General features: G+C 36.2%; 1 protein-coding gene across 16 annotated transcripts in view; it reads right to left on the minus strand.

The window, feature by feature from the left end:
* Nucleotides 1–283: 283 nt before the first annotated feature.
* The window catches only part of CHD9 (chromodomain helicase DNA binding protein 9), a 223,413-nt gene continuing 202,544 nt past the window's right edge, over nucleotides 284–21,152 (minus strand). For 10 of the 16 annotated variants that reach the window (XM_055412765.2, XM_055412768.2, XM_055412767.2 and 7 more), the window contains 9 exons: nucleotides 18,903–19,808; nucleotides 17,631–17,794; nucleotides 16,364–16,636; nucleotides 15,454–15,622; nucleotides 10,218–10,357; nucleotides 9,682–9,903; nucleotides 7,369–7,497; nucleotides 4,737–4,841; nucleotides 284–3,749 (listed from right to left, as the gene is read on the minus strand). In XM_055412765.2, coding sequence (XP_055268740.2) covers nucleotides 2,871–3,749; nucleotides 4,737–4,841; nucleotides 7,369–7,497; nucleotides 9,682–9,903; nucleotides 10,218–10,357; nucleotides 15,454–15,622; nucleotides 16,364–16,636; nucleotides 17,631–17,794; nucleotides 18,903–19,808 — 2,987 coding nt within the window. In that variant the 3' untranslated portion in view covers nucleotides 284–2,870. The remainder of the gene's footprint in view (nucleotides 3,750–4,736; nucleotides 4,842–7,368; nucleotides 7,498–9,681; nucleotides 9,904–10,217; nucleotides 10,358–15,453; nucleotides 15,623–16,363; nucleotides 16,637–17,630; nucleotides 17,795–18,902; nucleotides 19,809–21,152) is intronic. The other 6 variants (XM_088830206.1, XM_088830210.1, XM_088830207.1 and 3 more) reach the window with 5 other exon arrangements.

Below are 21,152 nucleotides of genomic sequence, written 5' to 3' on the forward strand. Positions count from 1 at the left end.
AAAGCCTCTAAGACCAAGGGAAAAATAATTACTGATTTCCCAAACAGATTTAAGAGGTTAGGTATATCTCTGAGCCTTTCTGGATTTTTAAGGGTCCAGGAGAAGAGAACTTTAGGAAATAATAACATTGTGGGTATAATTATAGCCTGCTTCTGTCTCTTAAAAATTCTTCCAATGTTCACTTTCCTTTTAAAGATTTATGACTAATGTTTCTTTCGTAACTGGAATAAACTACATATAAAATAATAAAAGTATTGTCATGTACAGAGAATGACATCATGGGTAGTCAAAGAATATGTTTAATAAAAAATAATTAAACTTCCATTTGCTCTATAGAACATCATAGAAAGTAATTTAATAAATTACAAATGACTTTTTAAGACGTTTGCTCAACTACAGAAAGCAAATTCAGACTACACAAAACACAACTGGTAAATATTGCAAATGTCCAAAAGAAAAATTGGACTAAGACTTGAATCATGAAACCTGAAACAGGGCTATAAATACAAGGCAATAACAGCTATAATTCTTTTAGTAACTACCAACACATACTTGGATATCCTTTCAACTGCAACTTTAGTATTATGTAATTCTACTGATTTCTTTTTTTCTTATAACCCTTAACTTTACACAACAATGTTTGCATGTTTGTTTTTTTTTTTTAAGCTGAGAGCTGGACAACTTTTCCCCAATCAGTACTAGATAGAAGTATCTTGAAACCCAAGAGAATGTTTAAAGTTAATATTAGCTTTAATGCTTTGAAAACTGCAACTGCCTTTATTACATAGAAAGAATCACTAAGATGTTAACCAAATTCATTTGATCTAATTAGGAAAATACTTTATCTCATAAATTTGATATAAATTAGACTTTACTGACAAGATCTAGGGTTTTTTATTTCCCTTTTAAACTGGAGACAGAAAGGAATGAAGATCATGTGGGTAGGACTAGAGGGAGAGAAAGGAAATATGGATGGTGCTGAAATACTCCACCGGCAACCTAAGTTAACTGTGTTTGAAAACTTTGGCTATCTCATAGGTGTATTCTAGTTAAACAAAAGTGCAATACTGCAAAGGGAAGATACTAAATATGTAATATATCATTTTCATGATGAAGAATTACTACCCACTTCTCCTGGAAGGGCATTATAGTGACTATTGCTAAGACATTGCATAAAGGACTATCAATTCAAAGTACTATTTTGGGAAAATACAAAAATCAATACAATCCCAATGGAACTGATATAATTTTGTAAATACATGTAACACTGTCTCTCTAATAAGGGATTATTTTACATACAGAAACATAATTTACTGGTAAAGGTCTTGGAAAATCCAATATAATTGCTTAATTCCTGACAAAGCAATAGAGTTGTATCAAAACAAACTGAGAGTTAATTTTTCTGTGGGAGAGAAGAGGGGTAGTTTCCCCCCTAGCAAAGTTTGTCACTGACTTATTTATTTAAATACCAGAACAATGCTTATCTCTCCTCAGGATGTAAATGATATTTTATAACCAATTCAGCTATTTTCAATGTATATGAAGGTGAACCTGGACCTCTACCTTGTCAGAATAATAGCAGCTTTAGCAGGAGAAACTGTTTCACAAATCAAATATCAGACAAATTTTACATGGTAAATTTCTAAGAAATTGATCAGAAGCCTTAGGCTTCCTTTTTTTATGGTTTACAGGAATAATGTATATATTTTTTGAGATTATTAAAAGTGCATTTTCAAAATGGGCAACTCAGTATATTTAATATAAACTGATAACCCAACACTGATTCTGGGCCAACATTTAGTCTGCTTATACCTAGAAATGCAAAATGAATTTAGACTATCTGCATATTACTTTACCCTATTATCTGTTAATTTTGGAATATTTCCATGACATAAAACACAAATAGAAATCTACACAAATAAAGCAAACAAACAATTTCTTTTACATGAAGTATGCTGTGTTGAAAAGTTCTTTTCAGTGGTATTTCATGATTTACCTTTTCTGAACCCTGGAAACAGACATTACTCATCTGAGACATGATTATTTCTAATAGGAGGCCAAACTTTGAAAAGTTAAAACTAAATGTGTCTAGAGGGTATCAAAGTCACATGACACAGGATTATTTTATGACTTCATTTTACTGATTTTAGAGTTAAGCTCAGCAAAAAGCAAGTCATATTTCTTGCCCGATTAACATGATATATAGGATGTGTTTAAAAAACCCCTGAAAACAAGTATAGAATTAGAAACGAATGTAAACTTCCTAAACTAACTCAGCTGAGGTAACAGGTAGCCAGTTAAATTGGCCGATTGGGAAACTTATTTCTTCTTTAAAACACACTTGTACCTGAATTGGAAATATCAGCAGTGCATCACAACACTAGAGCATTTTCATGTAATTAAAGCAATGGATGGTGATGTAGATTCTACAGCTTTCATGACATTCATTAGCTGCCCAAATTATTGCTGAGTTTTGATCTGTAAATTATAGGTGTCAAGGAGGCTGTAAAACTATATTCAAATTAAATCAGTAATATGCATAAAGTATTCTGTGTTCACTGCAAATATATTAAATATACAACTCTTATTGAGCATAATTTTCATAAAATTAACCCCCAACAAAATTATAATGCCTTTTGTTGTAATTTTACACCTTTATGTATTTGATAGTACATACGAGTTCAGAAACTTATGAATTTTAAGAAATATTACATGCAAAACGTCTCTGAAAGCAGTTTGCACTTCTAAACAAATAACTGAAATGTTCGGTCAGTAAGTTATTGATGCACTCAACACTGGTGTATTTACAATTAATAATTAAAGGGAAAAAAAATCCAAAATCAGTTCATAATTTAAGTGCAGTCTGGGAATCAGTCTTCATTACTAGAATCTGAATCCTCGGATGACGATGATGTACTATCAGATCCAGATGAAGCATCGGCTTTCTCTGAACCCTCATCTGTGCTGTTTTCGTGGAGAGGACTCGGTTCAGTTCCCCCTTTGTCTTCCTGATCTCTAACTATGGAATTTTCTTCCTTTACTTCCACAGACTTAGATGAGCCTAAGTCACTGTTTTTGTTTTTCTGTACATCAAAAGTGTTGGACTGAGACAAAGTTGGAATATGAAGATTAAGGCCTGGAGTGAGAAGCATCCCTGGATAAAGAATATTAGATAGCAACAGTGGGTTCAGAGCTAACGGGCTGGCAGCTGCAGCTGAACTTAATGCAGCAGCAGAGGATGCTGCAGGAGAACTTGACACAGAGTTTTCACCGCCGTTCTCGGAGTTTTGGCTCTCTGTCCTTTCTTTTTTTCCTTCTACCTCCTTAGAGTCATTTCCCTTTTTTTCTTCTGTTCCGGATTCTGTTGGCTTTGTCAGGAGCCCTCCCATGCCCAACAGATTTGGCAACCCAGTCATTCCCGACAGCAGCATGGGGAACATGGCGGCTACATTTTTAGCTTCTCCTCCAGAAGAAAGGCCAGCAGGCATTCCCATCAGCCCTGCAGTCACTTGCAATGATTGCAAGTTTTGTAGGTTTTGTTGTAAGGCCTGAAGAGTTGTGAGGTCCACACCTGGAAGTAATCCATTGGCTAATAAAGGATTGCCTGAAATACTGGTGGCAGTTGCAGCTGCTGCCGCCGCGGTGGCCTTCACAATTCCACTTTTAGGTCGTCTCCCTCGCCTGCTTACTTCCTCTCTTACCACGGGACCAGTGAGAATACGTTCATACATACTTTCTGGAAGAAATCCCTAAAAAAAAAAAAAAAAAGCCATCAACAATAACCATTTTAAAATAAAATCAATAGCTATTAACTTATGATACAAATAAGCCATTAAAAACATGAAATTATTCATAAACTTATTCTGTATTGATACAAAATAACCAATTATGAAAGAGATAACCCAATTTTATCTTATTTTTAAGTAGGGCTTGAAACAGTTCTTCCACTTCTCATTTTATCTTAAGAGAGCCTCTGGTTCTCTTTTACAAATGTGAGGCATAGGTTTGTAAAATAGTTCTGGAAACCGGAAGATCCAAAAAATTTTATTACTGCCACGCCCTTACATTGTTCACATCACCAGAAGACTAAAGAAATGCCCTTCTTCTAACCTGGAAGAACAGTATGGAAAGGACAGAAGTAAGTAATAATTAAAATGAGATGCTTCTGACTCTTTTCTGACTATCACTTTGGGAATAATGGAGATAAGAGCCAAGCTGGAAAAGATACTCAATGGGGAAAAAAAATCACTTGGCTCAGAACAGTAGTAGCACCTGCAGACTGGGAAGCACCAAGTCCTGAGTGGAGAACAACCTATGCTACTTTCTTGAAATTCCCCCAAGATTTTCTGGGGTTCAAAACTCCTAGAAGTCAAAAAAAAACAATCCCCCCCCAACAAACAAACCAAAATTCCTAAATTTTAGGAGTTTAGAACCTCTAGATCGGCACTGTCCAATAGAAACAATGTAAACAACATATGTAACTTAAAATTTTCTAGTAGCCACAATAAAAAAAGGTAAAATACAAAGATGACACCAGTTAGTATACACTGATTCTGCATTCTAATTCAACAAGTATCTGAGAAATTTACAACATACTCTGCAAAATAAAAATTATGAACTAAAAAATATCATATTTATGGAATATTTTGTTAATTCTTAAAGTTTAATCTAAGATATAATTAAACGGCATTTCATTTAAAAAATGATGTCTAAATTAGTGTTCATGAAATACTCACAGACTGCTTAACAACATCTCCCCATTCAGGAGCTACTCCATATTCTGCATTTTCTTTCAGGAACCGACATAAATCTTTCAAAGGGGGAGCAAATGCACCTCCAACCTATAAATGAAAAACAGATTCTTAGACATTTAAAAGCATATTAAATGTGAAGACATTTCTTTCTTTTAATCTGTACTATACAGAGTTTATTTCTTTAAAACCCATGTATTCTTTGAACCACCCTGACAATTTTATTATAGTAAAAAGGACTACCACAACCCATAAGAACTATCAATATACTACATAAACACACGTTAACATAAATTTTAGATGTTTCATGTATAGTTCCTTGGACAGTAAACTAACTACCACGTAAAGTGAAGTTACCATGTTGGGTAGGCAGTGTAACCTTGTTAAGAGTATATCCTTTGGAGTCAGACTTACCACCTACATGAACTCGGGCAAATCAGTAAATCTCTTTGAGCCTCAGTTTTCTGATCTGTAGAATGAAGATAACAATAATACCTCCCTCATACGGTTTTATGAAAATGAGATAATTCAAGCACCTCAGCAAAGGGTCTGCTGCTGCTGCTAATTAGCTTCAGGGTCTGGTACATAATAAATATAAGTTGTTATTATTATATTGCCAATTATTATGCTAAGGACTTTAAGTATATAATTTATTTTAGTTCTCACTATATCCATTTGAGAATGCATTATTTCTATTTTTCAAATGAAGGAATTAAGCCACAGAGAAGTTATACAAGCTGCCTAAAGCAAACTAGGCTATTGAGTCGGTGATGCCCTCTGTATGGTTTAAAGCCTGTACTCTAGAAACTCAGAAAAATAAAGAAATCTACAAACCAAGGGAAATTAACAGGTCCTTTACCAGGCTACTACTATTAAAAATAAAATTTAGGATGTTTAATATTAAACCAAGTAAAAATTTCAAAATGGTTCCATTTCCTTAAAACTAGCTAAGACAAATTTATTTGTATCTAGAAAGGTTAATTTTTGTTATAAGATGAAGTGCAAAGATTTGTAACACAATATGTGTAAGCACAAAATTTAAGTAAAATGCAACTAAAATGTCATTGTGTTCTTGCCCTAATACATCTGACATCATCTTAATCTACTAACAAAAGCTGAGTAAACTTGGGGAAAAATTAGTATTAATTTTAATGAGTTAGTACATACAATAATATTAAGATAATTGTTATTTTAAAAATGGTATTCTTCCAATTTCAATACTTCTGAAAAATTAAAATGCCTTCATGTATTTTTATACTAGCAGTGAGGTCATTCAACAGAGAGCAAAACAGAAGTAGGGAATTAACTCGGGATCTATGTAGGGTAATTTAATTTGCGAGTGAAGGAACTCAATGGGAAACTTGATGTCCTTACTTTGAAGGTCATTTCTTTGTTTTTACTTATTGTGCTGCTTGCTCATCAGAATAAAAAACAATAAAAGTGTCAAAGCTATAAACTTACAAAAGGGTGCCTCAAATGATCTATTTACTTTGTGAGGTAAAAGAGATATATACCAATCCATACATAAAACAGAAACAATTTGGGGAAACAAATGTTGAGCCACATTTGATTGAGAAATAAGACTGGAAAAACCTGGCTCTTACCGTTCATCAATCAGTAAAGCAAGAAGATAAGCACGAGGGTACCATTTGTCTCTAAGATAAGATGTTTTATCTTTGCTTTAAGACATTTAATTTCCATCTATCAGAAAATTATGTAATATGCCAATTTTGATAGAAGAAGACACTTTAAAGCCTAATGATGGAATTATCAATACATGATAAATATATATAAATCTGTAACGGCTATGATGAGAATAGTGTTCCCTTTCAGCAGAGTTTCTCAACCTCCACACCACAGACCATTTTGGATTGGTGTTGTGGGGGCTGTCCTAGGCACTACAGGAGGTGTAGCAGTGTTCTTGGCCTCCATCCACCAAGGCCAAGAGCATCCGGCCAGCAGCTTACCACCTCCCCAATACCCACCTCCTTCATCTAGAGCTGCTGCTGCTGCTAAGTCACTTCAGTCGTGTCTGACTCTGTGTGACCCCATAGACGGAAGCCCACCAGGCTCCCCCTTCCCTGGGATTCTCCAGGCAAGAACACTGGAGTGGGTTGCTATTTCCTTCTCCAATGTGTGAAAGTGAAAAGTGAAAGTAAAGTCGCTCAGTCGTGTCTGACCCTTAGCGACCCCATGGACTGAAGCCTACCAGGCTTCTCCATCCATGGGATTTTCTAGGCAAGAGTACTGGAGTGGCTTGCCATTGCCTTCTCCGCATCTAGAGCTAAGACTATCAAAAACGTCCCCTGATTGCTAAATGTCCCTTGGAGGACAAAGTTACACCCTTTTGAGAACTACTGCCTTAGATGCAGTGCCCTGGTTCGGTGCCACTGCAAAGGTACAGATATATAAAGTAACTTATTTCATTCGACAGCTTAGCCAAAGGTGTGGGATTTGAAATTTGACTGCATAAAATTGTAGTCTGTGTCTTTCCCCTCAAATCTTCTAGATTTAACCCAACTAGGTCTGTTAGAAAATACTGCCTAATGAAACAATGTTCTAGAGATCTCTTACATACTGCATCAGGATGAAAAATTAACAACAAGTATGCACATACCTTTCTGGCATTTCTTCTGTTAATCAGCTGAACACGTTCTTCTCCAGTGAGACTATTAACATCTAATTTATTGGGGTTTCTGCAGCGATGCCTTTTTTGTTTGGGTCTCCCCTCATGGAGTTGCATTCTCTAAAATATATAGACAAAGAAATAGCTGTAAAATCTTTAACTATGCAAATGGCACAAATAAGTTGATCCAAGTAATTTAACCATGTAAAATTGAAGATATATGGTATATATAAGATATAGTAATACAGTTGACCCTTGAACGACATGGGTTTCAACTGTGTAGGTTCACTTATTCGTGGATTTTTTTTTCAGTGACTACATAATCCATTATTGATTGATTCCAAGGATGTGTAACTGAGGACATGGAAGGCTAACTGTAACATTATACTTGAATTTTTGGCTGTGAAGGGTGGCATGCGTCAGTATCTCTTAACACCTGTGTTGTTCAAGGGCCAATTATTTATGTTATATATTGAAGGTATAGTACATATACCACGTTGCAATCCTTTTGCTGTAGACATACCACAGTAGCGTGTGAGAGCCAAGAACCATTAACATCAAGTGCCCGTGGGAAATCATACCAACATTATGTTGTATTTTCTACTCAAACAAATGCGGCTTATAGCAATGTCTTAAAATTGTTTTATAACATTATATAAAACATTGTGATAAAAGGGTTATTTGCAGGGAAAATGATGAATGGCTCTAAGTTAAAAAAAGTAATAAAGACTCCTTTGCAGTAGTAAGAGAAAGGTCTGAGAATCTTCAGAGACGAGAGTATAACTGCCAAAAGGGCAAAAACTTTACATTGTTCACTGTTTTATCCTAAATCCCTTAAAACAGTAACTAGCACATAGCAGTTGCTCAATAAAAATTGACTAAATAAATGAATGTTATTTTCTAACATGCTAAAAAGTTACAGGGTTAAACTAATGATTCTCATTATCTTCAGAACTGCAATACTCGTTTTATTATTGCTCATCTTACTGAAAACCTGTCCCTTATAAGAGCTTTATTTGGCTTTTTATTAAAGAATTAAGTGGAAGTTTGAAAATTTGTGGCATTTTCTGAAAAAAACTAGGGATATGAAAGCCAAGACTGAGGTTCTCAGTATTAGACTACCACGTTACCTCTTGGTGATAATAACAGTAATGTAAAACACTGTATACACACACACACACATATATATATTATAAGTACAGTCACATTCTAGGGACCGGAGCTTTTGTGGTTCTTTTGCATGAAAAAATAAGGCAATTAAATTTTTTTCTGTTAATAACAATCACTTTACCTTTATATGGTATTCTTTCATTTTCAAAAGATTTTCAGTTACAAATCATTGACCCAGTAAATATTTACAGGGAACTAGATACCATTCTCTGTATCAGAAATTAGGTGCCAAATCCTGGAGCTACAAGGTAAACAGGACACCATCCTTAAGCAGCTCACAGCGTAGGGAACAACATTACTGGGTTATCCATTTAATCTTCATAATGGAGGCAGATAGAGTAAGACTACTAATTGGCATGCAGGGGATATGCCACTACTCTTTTACCTTATAAAATACATAGAAACAACAAGGGAGACTGACACAAAATCTGGTACATAAGCATCTGATAGTAAAGCACTGCGAACTGAAATGATACATTTATATAAGTAAGAAAGTCATATGCCCATAAGAGGGTAAGTAGGAAGTATCTCAGAAGATAAGGAAAATGCAAATGAATAGACCTATTCTCATCTTGACTAATATAATCTATGTACCAGTATTCTTATAAGATCTTAAGAGCAGATGTTTGGACAGTGGGTTTAAGACTTATTAGCTGTGTTGCTTTACACTATTTATTTAAAATTTCAGTTTCCATTTCTTTATCTACAAGGTTATAACAAGGCCATTCTGATAAAGTTTGGGAGTGTTAAATGAGATAATGCATGTAAGTGCCAAGTACAAAGCTAGGTACAGAGTTAAGTCTTAATAAATGTTTACTATGATCATTCTTATTTTAAAATAAACTCCTCGAGGGAAAGGATTGGAGGTTTTATACCTTTATAACTGTCATTTGGTCTATGATAGTACTCTGTGTATGACAGGTGACTTTTATTAAACACATTGAATACAGAATGAAAAATGGAAAATGATATTATATCATAGGAAAGATGGTCATTAGTTTTTGCTGCTAATCTTTCCTAAATCTTGGGCAGAACACATATTTAACATAAGCTGGTGAGAATTTATACTTCATCATTATAGATGTAATGAATCACAGACATAAAATATACTAAGATTTATAAGGTATCACCTACAGGAATAAAAGCTCCTAAATCTTCCACATAACCTGGGTGCTCCTTAAGCCACTTTTCCAAATCCTTTCTCTTCGGTGCATCGTCGCCTGCAAGTCTTGTCCCATCTTTAAGGTTAATAACTGGAACAGGAGTTTCTGTATCAGGAATTCCTTGAGGTTGAGTATAGGATAGTGCTGGATTTATCCCTGTAGAAATCTGTGAGGTGGTTAAGCCTAACGTAACCTGTAGAAAAACACCAAATGAAAATTTTATTTCCACGCTTTAGCATTCTGATTTTGGTCCAATGAAGCATTTCTTCTTGAAGAGAAACAAAAATTGTTTAAACTTTCTTCTAGGTCTTTCAAATTTAAAATATTCATGAATCGTGGCCAGAGCTGGACTCTACTGAGATACAATCTATAAAATTATACAGTATATTCCTAATTTTCCAGTTATTTTTATTATTCCCAAAAAATTCACCAAGCAGCAATATGTATCTTTACTAGGATGAATTTTGGACTCAAAGATCAGTAGCTTTTAAGCATCATGTTACTTACATGATTAGGTGGTTTATTTCTGTTAAAAAAGAGGATGTCAACACCTTCTACATTCTTCCTCCTTCCCCGCCTTTTTTTGACTACAGGCTGGTTGTCTAATAAGACTCCATTGGCACCAAGGGTTGATTGAATGGGAGTACCTAACAAATTAAAAATGCAAAAGAGTGATAAAAATCTAGTTCTTAAATTAAAAGTAATCACGTTTGGAGGGATGGATTGGGAGTTTGGGATTAACAGATGCGAAATATCATATACAGGATGGACAAACAGTAAGTCCTACTGTATAGCACATGGGACTATATTAAATATCCTGTGATTAACCATAATGGAAAAGAATGTGTGTGTTTATAGATAGATAGATATAGATATGTTTAAGTGACCCACGTTGTTGTATAGCAGAAATTAATACAACATTATAAGTAAACTATACTCGAATAAAATGGAATAAAATAATGAAGGCTTGTAATGAGACCCATGATCAAAATAAAAGAAAATGTTTAATTAAAAAAAAAAAACAGTTTTTCTTTTTTTTTGAACTAAAAACACCACCCCAGTTCTCATTTAAAAACCAGGAGAACTGCAATCCAGGCCTCTTTCAAGTTTTAACATGTCTCCTCAAAATTTTCCCGTGGATATCCACATATCTTTTCTTTCATCCCCTTTCAGAGGAAGAAGCATGCCTTTCTCATGTATAAGGCAAACCTTTCCACTTTTTTTGAACCCATTAATTCCTACTTTTTCTATTAATTATGTTTTACCATTTATCTTTGCTTTTTTGGTGCAGAAATATTTTAATCTACATTAGATTTGTATCAACGTAAAATCATGGACCAACACAAACAAAAAATAAACATTTTTTGGCTTTTTCATAGCCTTCAAAACTTTTGAAACATTGGTATCTGTCATGCTCCGCTTTTTCATGACAAACTTCGCTCCTCAAATTCCCAAAGTCTGCCCCTTACCAGACTATTTAAGGTATTTTCCCTAAGATCACCAGTGTTTCTTGCCAGTTAAACACTCCTTATTTCAGTAGGCACTCAATAAAAAAAGTTTGTAAGAGGTATGAATCAAACAGTTCCATGCATTCATTTTTTCCCAATAGATACATATTTTTAAACAGCTACGTACAAAGCACTAGGATGGTTCAAAGGTAAGACACAGTTCCTGTCCTTAAAGAGTACATCATCTAGAATACTCTTATGAGAGAAATTATTATTAACAATGAGATGTTTGCTTATAATGGTTCAGCTTGTGGCGAGAAATACATTTTCAATCATCCGAGGAGAATTTCTTGAGCAAGTCCTGTGTACTCATGAAAGACACTTTCCTTTCTTTCTTTTTTAAAAACAACATAAAACTCAGCTACCTTAATTTCTTCTAGAGAGTGATTTTTACAAACATTACTGATTTATTTTGGGCTAGAATCCAAAATGGAAAATTTAACTTACTCTATTTCATAAAGCCTGTGTTGACTTTTCTAAGATGTAATTATAATAATATTAAAATTTAAAATAAATATCACTTTCTACTGAGTGCCTACTAGGTGTCGCCATAAACTTGACTAAGTGTCACAAATGTCTTCTTAAATTACCAAAAACAGAACAAACAAAACAGAGAGGTATTAAGCCCATTTTATAAATGTGATCAGAAATGTTATGTTGCAAGCCCAATGTCACAACAGTTGGTAAATGACAGAATTCAACTCCAGGCTGTTTATTAGTTCTACCATCTTTTGATTACTATTCCAGGTGGTTTCTGGAATATACTAAAGACTTATAATTTATGCTATTTTACTTTCATTACTAAATTTACATTATACAATATCACCTCATTCAAAGCTTTTAAATAAAATTCAGAGGCATACTCATATAAACATAAAAAGGGCTTAATATGAAGAATTACAATAGCACTTGTTCAAAATCCAATTCTAAAATCTAATTTTAACATCTGCTTAGCATCTAATTATGTGCCAAGTTCCATTCCAGTCACTTCACATGTATTATTTAATCTACCTAACAATGCTACCTTTCCTCTGACCCCAACCCCTCACTTCACAAACAAGAAAAGGCTCAAAAATGTTAACAGATTTCGTAAGAGTCCTGTAAGAAGACAAAGCTAGATTTCACATTCAAGGGGATTTCCCTGGTGGTCTAGTGATTAAAACTTTGTGCTCCCAATGCAGGGGCACAGGTTCAATTCCTGGTTGGGGAACTAAGATCCTTCACACTGTGTTGCATGGCCAAAAGAAAGATTTCACATTTGCAATTATCAAGATGAATGAGATATAATTCTTAAATAATTTTATCTAGTTTTAATGTTTCGGCTTTTTAATATTTTGTATAGGTGCAAGTTAACATTATAATTACTATTGACACTATTAAAACAGTATTATTTACCAAAGAATTACTTATAGGCAAAGGTTGTAGTCTTTGAAAGTCTTCAACTTCAATAATAATAAAATGTTCAGATGACAGAAGTATCAATCCCACTCTATAGTTCTGGAGTTATCAGGGTACAAGCAGCAGTATTATTAAACACACTTATGTTGGGCAAGGCAAAAAACTCCCAGAGCTTATCTGCCTCACCTCGTCCCATTTTCTCATGGGAAAAAGAAAAAATAACAACACTGACATTGTAAAGCACAATTTGGGGGATTTATACTTCAGTAAGAGAACTATTTGTAAGGCCTCCCCAGTCATTTTGCTTTTTTGCATTTCTTTCCCTGGGGATGGTCCTGATCCCTACTCTTGTACAATGTCACGAACCTCCATCCAGAGTTCATCAGGCACTCTATCTATCAGATCTAGTCCCTTAAATCTATTTCTCACTTCCACGGTATAATCATAAGGGATTTGACTGAGGTCATATCTGAATGGTCTAGTGGTTTTCCCTACTTTCTTCAATTTAAGTCTGAATTTGGCAATAAGGAGTTCATGATCTGAGCCACAGTCAGCTCCTGGTCTTGTTTTTACTAACTGTATAGAGCTTCTCCATCTTTGGCTGCAAAAAATATAATCAATCTGATTTCGGTGTTGACCATCTGGTGATGTCCATGTGTAGAGTCTTCTCTTGTGTTGTTGAAAGAGGGTGTTTGCTATGACCAGTGCGTTCTCTTGGCAAAACTCTATTAGCCTTTGCCCTGCTTCATTCCGTGCTCCAAAGCCAAATTTGCCTGTTACTCCAGGTGTTTCTTGAGTTCCTACGTTTGCATTCCAGTCCCCTATAATGAAAAGGACATCTTTTTTGGGTGTTAGTTCTAAAAGGTCTTGTAGGTCTTCATAGAACCGTTCAACTTCGGCTTCTTCAGCGTTACTGGTTGGGGCATAGGCTTGGATTACTGTAATACTGAATGGTTTGCCTTGGAAACAAACAGAGATCGTTCTGTCGTTTTTGAGATTACATCCAAGTACTGCATTTCGGACACTTTTGTTGACCATGAAAAGGAGTACGTCAAGGCTGTATATTGTCACCCTGCTTATTTAACTTATATGCAGAGTACATCAAGAGGAACACTGGGCTGGAAGAAGCACAAGCTGGAATCAAGATGGCTCGGAGAAATATCAATAACCTCAGATATGCAGATGACACCACCCTTATGGCAGAAAGTAAAGAGGAACTAAAAAGCCTCTTGATGAACGTGAAAGAGGAGAGTGAAAAAGTTGGCTTAAAGCTCAACATTCAGAAAACTAAGATCATGGCATCTGGTCCCATCACTTCATGGGAAATAGATGGGGAAACAGTGTCAGACTTTATTTTTTGGGCTCCAAAATCACTGCAGATGCTGACTGCAGCCATGAAATTAAAAGACGCTTACTCCTTGGAAGGAAAGTTATGACCAACCTAGACAGCATATTAAAAAGCAGAGACGTTACTTTGCCAACAAAGGTCCGTCTAGTCAAGGCTTTGGTTCTTCCAGTGGTCATGTATGGATGTGAGAGTTGGACTGTGAAGAAAGCTGATCGCCGAAGAACTGATGCTTTTGAACTGTGGTGCTGGAGAAGACTCTTGAGAGTCCCTTGGACTGCCAGGAGATCCAACCAGTCCATTCTAAAGGAGATCAGTCCTGGGTGTTCATTGGAAGGACTGATGCTAAAGCTGAAACTCCAATACTTTGGCCACCTCCTGTGACGAGTTGACTCACTGGAAAAGACTCTGATGCTGGGAAAGGTTGGGGGTGGCAGGAGAAGGGGACGACAGAGAATGAGATGGCTGGATGGCATCACCGACTCGATGGACATGAGTTTGAGTGAACTCCGGGAGCTGGTGATGGACAGGGAGGCCTGGCGTGTTGTGATTCATGGGGTCGCAAAGAGTCGGACATAACTGAGCAACTGAACTGAACTGAAGGGAACTATGGCTCTTTCATACTTGTCTGAAAGTCTAGTAATTAGAGAATTACAGTGAATGGTTAATGAAACTATGCGACAAAATTCTGACGACTCTAATTCATCATTTAATTATAATGTACAATTAGAAAGTGGTAACAGTAGCTACTGGAAACAGCAATCAATTTAACATCTGTAATATTGCATTATTTTCCCAAATTTTAGGAAATTCACACACTGTGCACAAGCACAGGAGTTTTGAAATGTTTTCAAGTATTGGATAGCAACTGAAATAGAGTCCTTAAATTTATGTAAACAGAGGTACAAAGGAAATTCCAGTCATTCATCTGCTTTTAACTGAAAAGATACATTTTTCTATGATTAGTATGTTGTGGTCCATACATTTTAAGACTCAACTACTCTTAACTAAAATTCTCAATTGTTGATAGCACAGTTTAAGAGGGACACAGACAAACTAAAATACAACTGTATCAACAGAAACAAAACAAATTCTCATGGATGGATTCCTCAGTGCCTTTAGAGTACAGAACACATGGCACTAATTCAGTATTTAATAATTAGTGATTCACATTGCAAAAAAGTTAGAACAGAACATAATCTCAAGGGGAGATATTATCATTGTTTTCAAAATGTTAAGATTATCATGCTTACATTTTACTAGGTTATTTCTGTGATGGCTTTAAAGACAAAAACACAATCATTGAGAAGAACCAATTGCCGGCAGAATTTGCTTCCGAAGAAGAAATTTTGTGATATTTTAGAGCTTTCTTGTGATAAAAGGACTGTTTAAAGTAGAAACAATCTTGTTCTTGCAAGTATTCTGTGAGTAAGTGAGGATTTAGGAAGAACGGACTATTTCATGCTGAGGCAATGATTACTAGCATATTCACCTGATAGTGGTATGGATTTTGGGAAACTGGCGAGGCTGCTCTCTGACACACCTTGAAGGTCCCGAAGTCGAGTGAGGTACTGCTGCTGCCCAGGAGCACAGTCTTCACTGTCCAGTGACCTTCTCTGAGCGAGCCCTTGCTTCTGAAATGTCAACTTCAAACCACCTTCCTATTAAAACAGATGCCATTATCAAGAAAGAAATGATTAAAATCATTGCAGTATACTAAGATAAATTTTTTACTTAGAGAAAGTGAGGTAAAACCCCTGAAAAATCAGTCACGTTCTCTTCTTGTTCATACATCAACTAGAGAAAAACATTTAATCAATTTCTATAATGAATATTAAAATTTCTGTCTTTAAGTGAAAAAAAAAAAAAAATCTCGGTATTACATACACTTTTCTGAGCAAAAACAAACTTTTCATGTGACTAGTAAATTGTAACCCTTTCAGCGACTGACACATATCTCTGTGTACATTGTTCACATGACATTTTAAGAGATATTACCCATGTTTTAGGCATCAATGCAGCTTCAAAAATCATACTGAACAATGAAATGTTACTGATAACAAGGCATGCTAAATATTTAAAACAGAAAGTGCATTGACATACCATTCGAATATTATATAACAGAACTAAACAATAAGAAATTGTCAGACTGTTTAAGAAAGCATCTTGATCAGCAGAAGGACTATTTTCAGAAGTATAGGTAGAGAAACATATTTAATGATGATCCCTCTAGTAGAATATTCAAGTTTAATAACCTGGATATCAAAAAGAAAAAAACAATCCAAATACCAGAAAACAAGTATGTGAAGGAAGTAAGAGTAAGAGCAGGCAGCCATTTGCAGGAAAAGCATGCTGCACACCGCAATCGCAATCAGGTCCTAGGGCAATAAAAATAAACATACGTCTTTGATTTTCACTGTAAACTCCTTTTCTCGTACATGCTTCTTCACCTTTGACATCTGTGTTGACTGATCGTGTTCTTCTTTGACTGCAGCACCTGAAGGAGGGGGTGCGCTGGGCTCGCTATATTCTGTGGCTGCACCAGCGCTGTCCAGCAGCTTTGTGGTATAGAAAGAAGCCACTGCGTTGGCATCGTAACTTCTTCTAGTTGACGGCCACTTCCCTTTCAGGACTGTTTGACAAATACTGTCCAGCCGGTTGATCATCACACGATCCTACAACAGCATGAACATCAAAGGGTAATTTTAGTAACTGAGCCAGACCTTTGGGGAATCACAGCTTTGATGGATTTATCCCTGGTACAACTTCCATCATTTGGTATGCATACATTTTCTCACATACATATTACAATTCTGTATAAATTTCCATTGGTGAAGTTAAACAAAATATAAAGATATTTTGCTGTTCTTTTGTTTTTATGACTAATACAGGGTCCTCATAAAAAATTCAAACAACTCAGAAGTATACAGAAGAGTAGAGAGTTCTCTTCTCTCTCATTTCTAAAGTACTCTTCTATTAATCCAGTCACATACTGGAGGAAGGAAGAACTGTCTTAATATAGTCTGAGCTTCCACCACTATATGAACATGTACTTAAACGAACATTTTTCTAAGTCATGCTGCTGCTGCGTCACTTCAGTCGTGTCCGACTCTGTGTGACCCCATAGAGAGAAGCCCACCAGGGTCCCTCATCCCTGGGATTCTCCAGGCAAGAATACTGGAGTGGGTTGCCATTTCCTTCTCCAATGTGTGAAAGTGAAAAGTGAAAGTGAAGTCGCTCAGTTGTGTCCGACCCTTAGCGACCCCACGGACTGCAACCTACCAGGCTCCTCCATCCACGGGATTTTCTAGGCAAGAGTACTGGAGTGGCTTGCCATGGTCATAACTGCCTCTAAAACTGTAAATTTTCTTAAAGAAGACCCACTTAAAAGCACTTATTTCATAAAGAAGCATCTGAATTGTATCTGAACGTAAGCATTCATTATCTTTTCTTCTGAATGTTCTAAGGTTGAGAATCATATACATTTAAACACATACATCTAACGGCATAATAGTTGACAGTAAAAGTTGTTACTTTTAATGCTAACACCAAATGGTCATCCCACACATGACAGTGACTCTTTTTTCCTATATAATAAGAATATTTACCATTAAAGATAGAAAAATCTTTTAAAAAATAACCTATATCAGCAAGAAATGATTTACTTACCTTTGGCCAATATGATGCTGCCAGCATGTATCCACCCTGTAGGATGTAAGCAGACTCTGCAGTCCCGTTGTTCATCTGGAAACTATCCTGGGTCTCATCCTGGGTAGTGCTCAGTGATGCGACACTTTCTTCATCGTAGGCTTTCATGTGAGGGGTACCTTCTGCTAAGAATAATTATGACCAATTATAATTGTTTTAAAGACTGTGTAACACAATTTTGCATATACTTCTCAAATCCTATATAATTAGGATTTGAAAATGAAAAGTTGAGAAGTAAAAAAAAAATCACCTAGAATACAATAAAGTACTCATTATTTTTTAAATTATAGCAAAAGTCAAATGAGTGGCATTACAGAGTTTGAAGGAAAAGGGTTAACCAAACATCCCTTTCTGCAAGAAGATTTGACCTGTGGTAACTCTCTAGGTCTGTTTCCCTGAAAACACATACACTCCTGATTGGTAAACTCTAATCTGGACTGGGAGGGCACAAATATCTGCTGGGGAGGCTTATCATTCTTTCAGGAGGGGACTCTTGTAATTGGGCATGTCCTGTGTGAAAACGCAGAGTCATGCTTGAATCAGGATGGCTCCTGTGCCCATCTGATGTTGACTCATTCTTTACAGTCTTCCCTAGTGGCTCAGATGGTATAGAGTTTACCTGCAATGTTGGAGACCTGGGTTTGATCGCTGGGTTGGGAAGATCCCCTGGGAAAGGGAATGGCTACCCACTCCAGATTGGGCGGGCCCCAATCCACAGGGTAGCAAAGTGCTGGACATGGCTAAGCAACTAACGCACTCACACTCACTCACACTTCCTTACACATGAGCTGTTAGATTGCACCAAGGACACCCGCAGAAGAGGACCACCTACCACTACTCTATGGACAGGTTGCAGTTCCTCCGCTATAGCTTTCTGAGTAGGGCCAAGTAGGGTCTTGTTAGTTGGACTGGTGTCTATTATAAAATTATTATCTTTATTCGCTCACTGATGAACTTGTTTTAGAAAAAATACTATATTTAAAGCAATCACAAAGAAATAAAATTATTGTGCCAAGTCTCTAATCCTCTTTTTGACTAATCCATTTTTGCAATGTGAATACTGAATACAGAGTATGAACCAGTAATGTAGTTGCATTTTTAGCAGTTCCTCTTTAAGAAAATCTGTACACATAAAATTTAAACTAACAATTTTAAGCATGCTTAAGCAATCTGAATCACTTCTCATTTGCATATGAAATGTCTTAAAATAGCAAAAGCACTTTATGCATATACCTCGCTTTTGGACTTCCTCTTCTTCACTGTCACTTTCTTCTGACGAAGATGAGGAGGAGGATGAGGAAGAGGAAGATGAGGATGAGGATGAAGATGATGCTGAAGAACAAGAGGAGGAAGAAGAGCTAGAGCCTGATCGAGAGTGGGAACACGAAGAGGAGGAAGACGAGGAAGAAGATGATCTGGAAGAACAGGACGATCTCTCAGAATCAGAGTCAGAATCAGAACTAGACTCTGATCCTCTTTTGTGGACTCGCTGCTTCTTAGAAACCGGGTTTGGAGTTAGAGGCTCTGTTCTGGCTGCAACCATGCGTCTGTCTGTTTCACCTTTTCCACCAGATTTCTGGTCTCCAGTAGCCTGCGGTAAAACACCATTCTTTGGACTTACAGGCTCAGACTTTATTAGTGTCCTGGTTTCCTCAGAAGACATAGACTCTTCTTCAGAAGACTGAGGCTCCTCTTTAAGGTTTTCACTTTTAACTTTCACATCCTCTAGAATAACAGCTTTAGGATCTAGGAGCCTAGGTAGAGAGGTAAGAGGAGAAGCAGAAAGTGCTACTTGATATTGCTGTAAAAGTGGGGTAGAAGTCCTTGAATGAGCCATCTTACTTTGACTGTAGTTCCTCTGAGCGGCCATAAATGAGAGTTCAGGGTCCCGAAGAATGTGATAGTCTGTTCGGCTCACCCCGTGTTTAGCAGCTCCAATGAGCAAGTCCCTATCGTGAGGGCCACATTCCCACCAGACTGGTAAGTCTGGATTTGGATGGCAAAGTTTCAAGCGCTCAAACAATTGTGGATGTCGGAGGGCCTGTTCCCTTACTTTCCTTAGAAGTTCAATGCGATATAAAGTCCGAGAAGCACGTTCTTCTGTGATTGGCTGGATGAAAATACTTGGATCCACCAATTCTATATTGAGACAAGAACAAACATATTACCCTAAAAAATACTTCATTATAGGTTTAACACAAATAATGCAACTTCTAAAATACACGTCTACTCAACATCATTGTATAGTTTCGGAGTTTCATTTTAACAGTTTTAAATGAGGAAAATGTAAGTTTTAGAAAGAAATATTAAAAACCATGTTATATGGTTCTATAACACTGGATCTATAGAAAGTTAAATAAAACATTAAGATTACTTTGGAAGTGTGTTAATGTAACTAGGATGTACTTTTAAGAAATTCTCTATGAGCTAATGTCACACTACTCTGTTTTAATCAAAGAGAAAAGCACGCAAACTCACTTATAAATACAAATTAAAACGGTTAAAATAACATCCCATAAGCAAACTTAAGTCTGTATATCTTTAAGTGCACTGAGGTAACTCAGAGTATTACAGTGGACTCACAGGGACACCAAAGCCTTTCTTAAAATTTGATATAAACATAGGAACAACTGTCAAACAGTATATGACTACTAGTCTGAGACAGTTCCATTTCAACATCAGACCATACTCTCTTCTTTTTGGTGGGGTCATATCTTTATCAGTAGAGATACTGGCAGTTGGGAAGTACTCAAAAAATGATAGAAGCTTGTTGGACTAACGTAGAGACTACCTGAAGAGCTACTAATGGCCAGATTTGGAACAATCTGAACACTAGAATTAACACTGACAGTACTGGATTATAACCTACAGAATAAAAAATAAACACTCACTTGAATAAATATGAATAAATAATAAATAGAGTAGACTAGGAAGAAGGAACAGCTTTTCCTTGCAGTAGAACTGCACAGTTAAAAGTTGCTGCAGACAAGATCTACTGATGGTTACTGAAATCAATAGGTGAAAGTTTGAGGAGAATAAGATTTCTGTGGTCTCAAAGTATCTTCTTAAGATATCTGTTAACTACAGGGGAGAACATAATTTTACATTGGAGAAATGCAGCAGAAACTACCTAAGCGTAACAAAGAATCAAGGGCTACATTATCAGTAATAAGACACACTGACATCATGAGCCCCTGGATGTGACGTTCTGAGAAAGACACAACATCAATTCTAAGTTACTCTTGCAAAAAAAGCCATAACCTCAACACAATCATGTGAAAACACAAGACAAATCCAAATTGAAGGGTTTTTGGTAAAACTGATCAAAGGTATCAGGGTCTTTAAAGACAAAACAAAGAAACAAACCCAAACTGAGGAACGGTTATAGACTGCAGGAGATGAAGGAAAAATAACAGTGGAATACAATGCGGGCTCTCGGAACAAAAAAGGACATCAGCAGAAAAACAGGTAAGACGTGAAAAG

This window comes from Moschus berezovskii, chromosome 22 (genome assembly GCF_049115385.1).
Source record: "Moschus berezovskii isolate FMDL1 chromosome 22, NW_MosBer_1.0, whole genome shotgun sequence".
Classification (NCBI taxonomy): Eukaryota; Metazoa; Chordata; class Mammalia; order Artiodactyla; family Moschidae; genus Moschus; species Moschus berezovskii.